Genomic DNA, 13,077 nt, shown 5'->3' on the forward strand with positions numbered 1-13,077 from the left:
CCCTCGTGGGCTTGTCATAAATAGAATATTATCGTTATCCAATAATTTTTCTTTTAGTATCTTATTATTGTTATTACGAATTTTTTAGAGGTGGATATTTGATATTCGATTGGATATTTCAAATTCAGTTCAGTATATTAAATTAAACTTGTAGATGATAAATTTAAATTCCATTTAGTTCGATAATTCAATTTTCGAATTAATGTCCACTCTCGATAAAAGACTCAATATGTATGTGGGTCGGGGCCCAACCCAAAATGTCCCAATCGATAAGAAAAACCAGTTTATCTCCTTCTAGAATTGATTCTTTTACTTACTTCAACTACTGCTCGCTGTGCCTCTCAGTCGCCGTTGATCCGGCGACCTTTTCCGGTGGTGGTTGGTGGGTGCTCCGGCAGCGTTGGATTGCTTGTACTGTCCAGTTAAGCTTATTTCCATTTATATTTCTCTGGAGTATAGGGTTTTAATGATGAAACGGCAGCCATGAAAAAAACTGATAGTTGTACAGTAATGTTGTTGAATCTGTCATTTGCTCATTTATGAAGTTAAATTTAAGTTTCTTCAAGTTTGAATAAGGAAAGGTCACATTTTTTTTCATTTGAAAAATTCAATCAGTTTATCATAACATTCATAGGGCGCCTTGCAATTGATTATAGTCTATTCAATATTATCTGGTTGTTGATATTGCTTCTTGTTGGCTTTGTGCATCCTAATGTAATTAGTGTCCAAAATATGCAGTTATTTGAAGTACCTTTTTTTTCAACATTCGACATAAATACTGTTCACCTGACACGAATCTGCATAATTCATTCATTATTCCAAAGGAAGTTAAAAGGAAAAAAGATTTTATACTATGGCCCATCGGAAAGGAGGCTGAAAAATAGTGCTAAAGTTATTGATGTCTAATCTTTAGGTAATGGATTCGAGCTGTGAAAACAGCCACTAGTGCGTTGGAGTAATGATAAAGTTATCTTCGTGTGACATATAGATAACAGGTTTGAGCCGTGGAAGCAATCATTAATGCTTGCTATAGGGTAGACTGTCTACAATACACTTTTTAGGGATCAATCCTTCCCCAAACCATGCAGTTATTTTAAATACCTTTTTTTAAAACATTTGACACAAATACCGTTCACCTGACAATTAAACTGAATGTTTCTGGCCTTATTTTGTTGCGTCATTCTTCATTTTTCCCACCAATGCTGTAGACACAATACTGACTGCCTCAGCGACAGTAACATTAACATTTATTCCCATCACAGCTCAAAGCAAATAATAGTTGTCCCGTTTTAGGCTGTATAAGTGATATGGATCAATAATTAGTCTATGAGCAGAAGTTTCTCACTTGCTGGTTGAAGAGAGAGATTTTAGGATATTACTGTTAAATCACTGTTAAATCCTGCATTTCTAAAAATAATTCTTCTCTTAACATTGGTGAAGGGCATGCACCACTTCTTGCTTTTGGCTTGAAGGCGTAGGACAATTTCACTTTCTTTTGTTTTACGATGATTGGGACAAGTTTGAATGTAAAACCACTCTCTTTATGGATAATGGATAGCATTGGTACATTAATTGGAAAAATACTAGTATCTTTACTCAAAATTGCAAATAGCTGTAGTTTATATATTTTGAAACCTCAAGGCTTCTGTTAGTGAAAACATTAAGGAATGGGTATGTGTTGGTCATCAGTTCATAAAGTTATACTACACAGATACAGAAGTTTCTTCTTTCAAATAACAATAAACTTCCTGTTTTATTAGACTCTCCATATTATGTAATTATTGATGGTAAAACTTCCAGCTTTTGGATTTGATAGTCAATCAGGTTTATATGCATTTTCTTCGTTTAGACAATGGTGCTTCAAATTTACATTGAAATGTTTGGCTCAGTCCGCTTGGTTTTTAACCCGCATTGCAGTGTATTTATGGTGCTGTGTGCTTTTCTTCTTTGCAGATCTTATCAAAGGGCTTGAATATGATCCTAAATGGATGCTCCTTGAGGTCTGGGGGTATTTGTAAACCTTACAAGGCATGTAGTTCCAATTCCTATGGATATGCATCATCATGCATCCCGCTGCTGCCTTCCAAGGTTATAGTCTCATGTGTTAGACATTCACCGACACCTCATCAGTATCCAACATCCTGCTCCAAAGGTGTGTATGAATCTTATATGGTGATCCTTTTGCATGTCATTATTTTCATTCTGCACTTCTGAGTTGAAATAAACACATAATTGATTTGGAATTTGTTGTTGCATCATATGCATGACTGCAACTAAACTAGATTGATATTTGGTTTCTTAATGAGGTCATTAGTCTACTTTTCTTTAGCTTGAGGAAGCTGATTTTAACCGAAGCATAGATCTGATTCTTATGTTAGTTCTGCCTAGCTACTTTTGTTTTCAGTTAAAGGAGGTTTGACTTTGAAATTTTCAAATTTCTGCGCGTAAAAGTTCATTTTTTTCTTTATAAAAACATATTTGCTCTTAAATAGGTCTTATTCATTCCTATCTTGTTCGTTGTCTTAAATCATTAAAATGTTGTTAAATTAAAGATTCCTGTGAAAATGACATTGTATCACTATTTTACTCACTGCCACTGCATGACTATTTAAGACATTCAATTAAGGATTCCCATGAAGATGGTTTATCACTACTCTATCCAATACCACCAGACGACCGCCATAACCACCAGCCTCTACCACATATCCACTACCGCCAACAACCACCATTACCTTTAACGTTAGTTACCATCGCACAACCTCCATGTCAATCAGCTCTACCATCAACTACCTCCATTACCAGTCACCACCACCAACCTTCTTCATGTGATTATTACCTACCACCTCCACCACCATCACCACCAACCACATCCGTTACCAATCACCTCTACCACCAGTCATCATGAACAACCACCATTGCCTTCCACTGCCAACAACCACATCCGCCGCCAACAACCGCTACAAATCACAAATGCATAACAATCACCTTTGGCCACAACCATATACCTATCACCAGCCACCAATGCATGGCCACCATCATCAGCCACCTCCACCAACCAGAACCACCATCTCACAAGTCACAACTATCACAATCGATCACCATCACTAGCTTTCAAAGTGTGCTGCTTCAAACAAATAATTTTATAATGCCATGTAAGTTAAGCTTTTTTTCTAATACTTTGTTGATATAATGTTTAAACAATAATTATTGTTTATTTGAATTGTATATTTATTAGAATTTAAATAAAGATATATTATACACATTCAGATAATGAGAAACAAACAATGTTTATCATCCCGTCTTCAGATTTAGATATAACATCTTAATCATCAGATTCAAACATCTTAATAAGAATGATTAGATTAACATTTTTAGTTTAAGTCTTCTTTCCTCAAAGACTTGAAGTAAAATTAAAATGGCCTGAATTTCTTATGCACTCATCTTTGGTGGGTGTTGTTTATTAGAGATGCATATCCTCCCATTCCCTTTTTCTTTTGTTCTCACACACATCTAGTAGACAAATGTGGAAAAGGCGGGTTCAGTAAAACATAGAGGTTTAAGGGGGTATAGGAGGTCATATGTGGTAGTTCTTTTAGAGGATTCAGTGTTATAAGCAGCATGATGGAGGGAACAAAATGGTCAACAGATCATTAATTCAAATAGCCAATATATCTTATCCCTACAAGCTTATGGTATAATTGTTTTATGTTGGCTCTATCAATTTATAGATTTGAAGCTAGTTTCCCTATTAAAGTTTTGTTGTCAGTGCAGGATTCAGCTTCCTTGATCTTTCTTCTGCATCATCACTTCTTTTAAGTGGTGAATATGGTGGTCTTTCTAATGCTATACCCCGGTTACCAAGGCGAAGCCAAATGTCCATGACCCCTAGAGCATCGAAGGATGTCCCTTATAGTTACAGATTCCCTCCGATGACCAAAAAGCCAAGGTGGTGGTGGAGAACCTTAGCATGCCTTCCTTACTTGATGCCTCTTCACGAGACTTGGATGTATGCTGAGACAGCATATCATCTCCACCCCTTCTTGGAAGATTTCGAGTTTCTGACATACCCTTTCCTGGGAGCTATTGGGAGATTACCCAGCTGGTTTCTAATGGCATACTTCTTTGTTGCTTATCTTGGTGTAGTGAGGAGAAAAGAATGGCCTCATTTCTTTAGGTTCCATGTGGTGATGGGGATGCTACTCGAGATTGCCCTACAGGTTATCGGGACTATAAGCCGTTGGATGCCACTCGCGGTATACTGGGGCAAGGTTGGCATGCATTTTTGGACCGCTGTTGCGTTTGCCTATCTGTTCACAGTTTTAGAATCCATAAGGTGCGCACTTGCTGGGATGTATGCTGACATCCCATTTGTGTGTGATGCAGCTTATATTCAAATACCTTATGATTAATGAAAGCCAACATATAGGGTCCATGTATTACTCAAACTCTCCAAAAATGTTGTCTCACTTGTGTTGGATCCGACACACATCCGAGCAACATAGCCTTGTACACAGATGAAAATCATGTTTCTTATGTCTTATTGTTCAAACAGTGTTATTTTATTTACTACCTTGGAAGATCATCAAATAATTTGTTTTGCTACCTTCACAGCCTAGTTAAATGCTCTTTTACATATAAGGGTACAAAATTTGTATCATTGTTTTTAATTTTTTTTATGTATTTCAGCCATATATGATTAAAGTTCAGTCAAAATGACTTCTCACCATTTTTGATTGAACATCGGAGGATATAATTGACTGAGGTCGTGCAAAATGATTTAACTTCAATAACATGAAGTTCGAGCAGAAAAAGACTGAAGACAAAAATAGATAAACTTTATTACTGTAGACGTGTGTGTCTGAAGCAAGGCAAAAACGATTGAATTTCAGCCATTTTTGTTTAAACTTCCGATTGAAATCACTAAACTCAAACAAAAATGATTGGAATTTCTGTCATATACATTCAAACATTGTGTCTGAAGTTTAATTTTGTCAAATTTAATTTCAGACACGACATATCTAAAGTGATTATATTAAAACAAAGTTTTAAATAAATATAAATTAAATGACGATGTCAAAACACGCAGCTTTTTTTTTATCACGTTGGACTTGATCGTCATGGGTCGTCGTCACTTAGCAATGTATGAACAGTATACTTATTTTGAATTCTTTTGTCATTTTGTCCATAGCCAGTAGACTGGTGTTGGTGTCCCCATTGTTTATACGAATCCGCACAATTCCTTCTTTATCCGAAAGGAAGTTTTTTCTTTTAAAAAAAATTTATATTATGGGAGCGTTAGAATAATGATAAAGTTGTTTTTATATAATTTTTAGGTAACAAATTTGAATCGTTACAATAACTATTTATGTGTTGAAGAAATGACTAAGTTATTTTTGTGTGATTTATAAGTAACAAGCTTGAGTCGTGAAAACAATCATTAATACTTGCATTAAGATAGACTATCTATAACACATTCCAAATTTTGTTAGTGCGATGTGCTTTATGCACAGTTCTGCTTGCATTAGATAGGCTGTCTACAATATATTCCTTGAAATCGATCATTTCCCAAACTCTGCTAACGAAAAATAATTTCTGCACCAATCTGCTTACATTACATAAATTGTCTACAATATTCCTTGAAATTGACCTTTCCCCAAACCTGGCTAACACATACTTTTATGCACCAAAATTGAAAGTTAATAAACATATAGGATTTTTATACATAAATTATAATATGCAAATATATATCTTTTTTATATTGATTAGCCGCTACAATTATTTTTGTTCGAACGATTAAATGTGTTTAAAAAAGAAGAAGAAAAACATAACTTACTTTGTTCAAACAAAACTTGAATTTACATTTCGTGTTTTTGTTAACAAAATAAATAAAATCAACACGTTACGTCAAATCAACGAGGAGCCGTTTTATTGGATGCTTCAAAATGATTAATCTTTGCTTAAAACTATTTAGTTACGTATACGATACTACAATATTTGATTGAACATATAACTTATCTAGTAATATTTGATTGGCGATGTACTTAAGGGTGTGATTTAATGATTAATAAAGTGAGTTAAATATAAAGAGATTTCAAATTCAAATTTTATTAGTATCTGTTGTTGGTGATATAAATTTCGTGAAATTAGTCAAAGTGCGTGCACACAAATTGATTAAAATACTGCAATTATCAAAAATAAATAAACATAATTGACGATATTAAATAATATGCATTAAGTTATGTGAGAAATTATATATTATGTTATATGAAATAAACTGTTGATTAATAATATGTGTAATAACTATGTGATAATTAAATTTAATCAAAGATAAAAATAATCCTTTTTAGGTAAAAAAAATTGAATAATAATATGAGTATAACAATTTTTTTGTTATTAAGTATTCACCACAGGTGGACTTATAATATGTTTAGCCAAATTTTTAGGAAGTTGATTCTTTTTAAAAATATTTATCGTAAACAACTGACGTTTTTGAAACTATAATAATAATATATTTATAGTGAAATTGATCGTTACCTTATTTCTATTTTCGCAAGATTTGACCAAATTTTTAGGCAAGAACATAGATACTTTGAATAATAAGATAAATTATATTCAGAAATCGTAAAAAAAGCAATTTTTTTCCCCAATATACCTTTTTAACCACTCGACCAAATATGGATTAATTCTTTCATATAAATAAATATTTTTATAAAATAAAGTTTTATCAAATACATAGAGATACTTTTCAAAATTAACTTTTCAAAAAGGGACTTATAATAAAAAAAATAAATTAAAAGTTTAACTATATTCTCAATCCACGTGTCAATATCTTATCCATCCACGTTTCATGATCTCTCCCATACCACCATCCAGCTCAGCAACCTAAATGGGCCCCACTAAAACACGTCATCATCATTTCAACCAATAGGAGAGCGAGTTGATATCACGCTCCGTAAAATTGAAGAAATATCAGTTCCACTTTTTCGGTTCAAAAAAAGTTCCGCCACAAGCTCACCACGAGGACCACAACAACCTCCACTATATCCCCTAAAATACCCAAAACACCCTTCTGTTTTCAGCAAATTTACGCAACTCTGCCACTCCTTACAAATAGTATTCATTACAAGTTGGCTAGTTTTTTTCGTTTTTCACGGGAAAAATGTTGGAATTAGTGCCTCCCGACGGCGATCATGGCGGAGAATGCGACGGCGAAGAGCAGCTGTTGTTGATGGAGACTAACAATGTAGACCGGTCATGGAGGTTGAACTTCGATGAACTACGGTTATCGTCTGAGAACAAAGAGAAACCTCCTCCTCATCGACTACATGATTGTCTCGGTGTTTTGAGTAAATTTCTCCAGCTCTTAACTAGTTCGCAAACGTCGTTTAGTAGTTTTTTTGAGTATTTTTTTTTTGATTAGTTGTATTAGGTTGATTGTAAGTGTTGTTAATCGAACGGGGAGTTGTTTAGGTAGAGCAGAATGTATATGGAGGATTTTTAGAGCTGATTGATTTCAACTAATTAGGTATGGAGGAATAGTTGATTTGTTATTTTGTTGTGCTTAGGATGAACTGCAGTTATCGTCTGAGAACAAAGCGAAACCTCTTCCTCGTGGCCTCCATGTTTGTTTTGGTGTTTTGAGTAAATTTCTCCAACTCTCACTGGTTCTCCGTCGTCGTTTGTGATTCATTTTTTTAAACTTGGAGTAGATTTTGAGTGTTGTTTTTCAATTGATTAGTTGTATTAGGTTGATTTGTAAGAGTAGTGAATCGGAGAATTGTTTATGTAGATGGGAATGTGTATGGAGGATTTATAGAGCTGATTTCAACCAATTAGGGATGGAGGAATAATTGATTGATTGATATTCTCTTGTGCTTAGGACGAACTGCAGTTATTGTCTGAGAGCAAAAAGAAGCCTCCTTGTGGCCTCCATGATTGTTAAATTTCTCCAGCTCTGTAAATCCTCCATATATGTTGTTGTGATTCACTTTTTATGACTCAGAGTAGATTTTGAGTGTTGTTTTTTCTATTCACTAGCTGTATTAGGTTGATTGTAAGAGTAGTGAATCGAATGGAGACTTGTTCACGTAGAGAGGAATGTATATGGAGGATTTATAGAGCTGATTTTAACTAATTAGGGATGGAGGAATAGTTGATTGATGATGTTGTGAAATTTTTGGTGACTCTTTTTTTATACATCAATTTGTTGCCATGTGGGTCCAACTTTCTGAAGAACAATAAGATTCTTGTATGGATGGCTTAAAATTTGCTGAAGATGTTAAGCAATATTTTGTGCTTTTTTTGATTGTTCTGTGGACTACTGAACATGCTTGATACCCAGTTCATTGGTTTGGAGCAAATTGGCATATATGTATTTTAGAGGGATGATTCTTTTTGGATAAGTTTTTTAGATGGATGATTACTGTTATGAGAACATATGCTTTTGAGCTCAAATTTAATGTGTTCATCACTTCAGCTAGTAAAAATAAGAAGGGAACTTTAGTTGAGTGTGCTCAGCAGGTAAGTCTATTAAGGTCATGTGTTCAAGGGATCCATTAGTTTTCTCAACATCTCAGCAGTTCTTAGGTCAGTGTAATAGAACATGTGTAGTTGGGTGTGTGTGTATTTGCTTGTGACATGAGCTAGTCGTTAGATTGTTTTGAGAGGCTATTTTTACATTTTCTGTTGAATTGTTAAATATGTCCATGAAATTGTAACTTTCGGATTGATATCTATAATTTGTTATCAACTTTGATTAATTGATATGAGTGGTCTCATCAACTCTTTGGTTAGTGCTTAGAGGAGTCTATAGTGCTGTATAGAGATGCATGTTGGAGGGATTTACTAAATGCTTTCACTGTATGATATGGGGTGACCTTGAAGGGAAGACTTATCACACTTTGTGTTTTTATCTTTGGTGCTTACAGGTCAAGAAGACAACATTGCCGTGTACTACCAGCAACAGGTGGAAATGCTCGAAGGCTTCAATGAAATGGATGCCTTGGCCGATCGTGGTTTTGTACCTGGGATATCAAAGGTTTTGATAGTTTTTATCTGCTTTTTCTGTATGTATAATACCAACCATTTGTTCCTTCTCTGTATGCAGTCGTTCTTCTCTTATTATATAACTTGATGGTCCGATCTTTTAATAAGAAAAAAAGAATTTGACTCGAAGCTTGGACTGACAAGGTCGATAATTTGCTTACAGGAAGAGAGGGAAAAATTGGCTAGAAGTGAAACAACCGCCATTAGGATATCAAATATTGCAAACATGGTTCTCTTTGCCGCTAAAGTATATGCATCTGTCAAGAGTGGTTCATTGGCCATCATAGCATCCACATTGGATTCACTGCTTGATCTTCTCTCTGGTTTTATATTATGGTTTACAGCTTTCTCCATGCAGACACCGAACCCGTATCAATATCCTATCGGAAAGAAACGTATGCAGCCTTTGGTTAGTGCCGCTGCTTTTATTCTCCAAGGATTTCCTATGCCTTTAAAATTGGGGCAATTTGCATCCTGCACTTTTCACTTGCTATTGGCTAATGTTCATGACTGCATATAATAACTATTGCCTTGCTTGTTCATGCAATTAATAGTTGTCTAACAAGGTAATTGTACTATGCATTCTTGTGGCATTTGATTCTAGAGGGACCTTAAACACTTTCTCTTCTATTTTTAGTTGGTGCTCATGGTAAACTTAATAGTCAATTTGTTTGTTGATGCAGAGGAAACTTAGCCCTCTTCTTGAGATCAATCTCTAAGCATGACATCATGTAGTCCAAAAACAAAAGGAAAATTTCCACCTGAAGTATAGAACCACGAGAAATGCAAAGTGAATGCATCTAAGACAAATTAAATGAATTATGATAACAATTTGTCTGATATTAACCAACTACAAAAGGTAGAAATTAAAGAAAATACCTGCAAAATTTTAATAATGAACTGTAGCAGACAGCTTACATGACTACAATATATCCTACAGATATTCAAATCTTCAGCATCTCTTTCTCCAATTGTTGTCTTCCAAGTGTACCCTCAGTGAAGAACCAAACCGAGTACGTTGCTGAGACTCAAAGAATGGTGAGAGAAGATAGGTGAAGCTGGTGTAAGGCAACTAGGCAAGGGAGGAAGGGAGAGATATATGAGAAAGACAGACCAACTAGGCCGCAGAGAGATTGAAGCCGATTTTTCATAGTGAATTTAGTGAGATGAAAAAAACAGACTGTCAGCCAGTAAGAAGAATGAGAGGGGAGTGGTTCTGAAGGAAGTTATGAAGTGTTTATTAGTTATTTGACAATATTTAGGTGCTTCGTTTGTACTGTGGGGTGGATGAATATGGTTTATTCCCTGTTTATGGTCTGTGGTGGAAACCGACGCTTCTAGCTTCCCATATGCACCATTTTCTCCCACATCAGGTTTTGATAGCCATAGTGTTGATGCTAAGTTGTGATCCTCTAATTCATTTTGTTAACAGTACTTTGGTGGATATACATATAGACATCTATGGTTTCTATAATATCATCTCCTGATGTTACCTAAAAACAACCCATCATCTCCTGATGTTCTACCGGTCCAATATCTGAATAGAACTAAGGAGGGATCCTAGAGTTGAGCTACATTTGGTTTCTTACATATTTTTTGTTGCAGATGATATGTCCTGTGGTTCATTTGGATTATCAGAATTGACATTAAGGACTTGCTATTTTATTTTTCAGCAAGTATAACTAGTCTGGGACATGAATTTGGTGTAGTACTATCATAACAGTTGCATTTTAGTTAGGAAGCTTATGATGCACATCTTAAGGAGGATGATTGCTCTTTAGCTTGGTCATTTGAAGATAATCTTTCCTAATATCTGTAAATTAAGTACCTTTGTGAAGTTTTACTTTAGTGCTTAGTAAAGTGCCATTGTGGAAATACTAGTTTATTTAGTCTGTGTTATCTGTTCATATAAAATTGACCTTCTTGTTTAAATCAGTTCATAATTCCTTAGGATCCTGGTATGATCCCTCTGTAAATGTGATGAGCTTATTTTGATATATGAGTTGTTCATTGACAATTACAAATCCATAAAATTGTCCATTCTTTGGCAGAAGGAGATTTTTCTTTGTTTCTAGAGAAGCATTACTAGAATATTGTCATTTTCACATTACATGATTCTAAGGACATGGTTTTCTTCTTCATTTATTGCTAGCCAAAAAAACAAAAAGAAGGAAGTTTTTGATTTAGATCCAGACTCAATGTAACTTCCACTCTTTTGCTGATTGTTGTGTTCAAAAAGATCTAGTCTGCAAACAAGTTTTACCCTGCATGCTGGATGATCCTACACAGTTGAATGATTTTGCATATTGTTTGATTTTTAATGGAGCTAGAGCAAAGTTCAGGTGTATGACTATATTCAAAATGCATTTCATGTAATTCCCGATGGGTTCAAGATGAACTCTGTATTAACTTTCAGTTTTACTTATATTATTCCTACGTATCTGATGACAACAATGCACAGGCATGAATATAGATATTGTATGATTGTTTTCTATTCTTCTTTGGGAGCTGGTCCAATTCAACTTTGAAAATGATACACAGGGAATCCTTGTTTTTGCTTCTGTCATGGCGACTTTGGGACTGCAGATTATTCTGGAGTCTATGCGTACACTAATTTCTGATGTAAGTTGTGGCTCCTAATATTGCCAAATTTATGTTTTATTTATGATGTATTGTCTGGTTGAAAATTACATGGATTCGTAGGAGTCTGATTTCAGCCTTACCAAGGAGCAAGAGGGATGGGTTATTGGGATTATGGTCTTTGTAACTTTGGTGAAACTAGTTTTGGTGTTGTATTGCCGGTCTTTTACCAATGAGATTGTGAAAGCATATGCCCAGGATCATTTCTTCGATGTTATCACAAACATCATTGGACTAGTCGCAGCATTGCTTGCTAACTACTTCAGTGGCTGGATAGACCCTGTTGGAGCTATGATTGTGAGTTATATCTCCTTTGATGCTCTTCCCTTTGGTCATATACAACATTTCAATATTTGCAAATCCTGAACTGGAGTATTCAAAATAATGGTGAAATATTGAACAACTCACAAATACTCTTTTCAAATTGAGTTTGAAATTACTCGTTTTTTCAACTTCAAGCAAATATTGTCTAAAACACAGTCACTTCAAACAATGTTAGTGGCTTTAAGCAATTTTCCCTCTGTTGCAGCTTGCGCTGTATACCATTCGAACTTGGTCAATGACCGTATTGGAGAACGTGAACTCCCTCATCGGTAAGGCAGCTGCACCAGAATATCTACAGAAGCTGACTTACCTCTGCTGGAACCATCACAAAGCCATAAAGCATATAGATACAGTGAGAGCCTATACATTTGGTTCTCACTACTTTGTTGAAGTTGATATCGTCTTACCTGCAGACATGCCCTTGCAAGAGGCACATGATATCGGCGAGTCATTGCAGGAGAAGCTCGAATTATTGCCAGAGATCGAGCGTGCCTTTGTTCATCTCGACTACGAATACAGTCACAAACCCGAACATGCACAAGCACACATATAATAATCAAACGGATATTGGTAACGTCTTCTCTAAATACTGTACTTAATATACCACAAGTGAACATTGTGATGCTGTTCGAAATCGGTCAATCTGATGATTGCTCTTTAAAAGAAAAGCTACTATTATATTTTTGTTAATTTATCTTGCTTATTCATATATTATATATGTCACTACTCACTGATACATTGCAAATTTCTATGAATGGAGAATCTCTTATTAAGAAGCACTTTATTTTTATGATAAGTAATTAAATTAATCGAAGCACTTTACTTTTGTAATTATATGAATTCAAATTAATAAATATTTTGAATAGCGACAAAAAATGGTTGTACATTGGAGGAATTTACCAAGACAGGCCCAATTATATCCTTGTTCACTTTTTTGGGAAAAGAAAATGAGGCTTGCTCAAGTGGGGCATGAGCATGATGCCACAATAGTTTTGTCCCTCTTTTGCATCAATTGTGTTCCACAAGATCAATTCCTTTTGTGGTCTCCATTTACGTTTAACTTTTTTG

At 34.9% G+C, this 13,077-nt stretch overlaps 2 protein-coding genes across 6 annotated transcripts; both read left to right on the forward strand.

Moving 5' to 3' along the window:
- Positions 1-261: 261 nt before the first annotated feature.
- Positions 262-4,639, forward strand: LOC129881034 (protein TIC 20-I, chloroplastic-like). 2 transcript variants are annotated; one of them, XM_055955350.1, is made up of 3 exons: positions 262-411; positions 1,954-2,152; positions 3,772-4,639. In XM_055955350.1, the coding sequence occupies exons 2-3, from the start codon at positions 1,975-1,977 to the stop codon at positions 4,407-4,409; spliced, it is 816 nt and encodes a 271-aa protein (XP_055811325.1). In that variant the 5' UTR covers positions 262-411; positions 1,954-1,974; the 3' UTR covers positions 4,410-4,639. The 2 variants fall into 2 exon arrangements, with proteins under 2 accessions (XP_055811325.1, XP_055811324.1); XM_055955349.1 differs by having other exon boundaries at positions 263-421.
- Positions 4,640-6,830: 2,191 nt separating this feature from the next.
- Positions 6,831-12,788, forward strand: LOC129881040 (metal tolerance protein 11). Of its 4 annotated transcripts, none has more exons than XM_055955356.1 (6): positions 6,831-7,346; positions 8,928-9,037; positions 9,209-9,454; positions 11,587-11,667; positions 11,749-11,982; positions 12,215-12,788. In XM_055955356.1, exons 1-6 carry the CDS (start codon positions 7,160-7,162, stop codon positions 12,560-12,562), a joined length of 1,206 nt encoding a protein of 401 aa, XP_055811331.1. In that variant the 5' UTR covers positions 6,831-7,159; the 3' UTR covers positions 12,563-12,788. The 4 variants fall into 4 exon arrangements, with proteins under 4 accessions (XP_055811331.1, XP_055811334.1, XP_055811333.1 ...); XM_055955359.1 differs by lacking the exon at positions 6,831-7,346 and adding an exon at positions 7,638-7,641; XM_055955358.1 differs by lacking the exon at positions 6,831-7,346 and adding an exon at positions 8,422-8,520.
- Positions 12,789-13,077: the final 289 nt, after the last annotated feature.

The sequence above is a fragment of the Solanum dulcamara genome, chromosome 2, assembly GCF_947179165.1.
Source record: "Solanum dulcamara chromosome 2, daSolDulc1.2, whole genome shotgun sequence".
Taxonomy (NCBI): domain Eukaryota; kingdom Viridiplantae; phylum Streptophyta; class Magnoliopsida; order Solanales; family Solanaceae; genus Solanum; species Solanum dulcamara.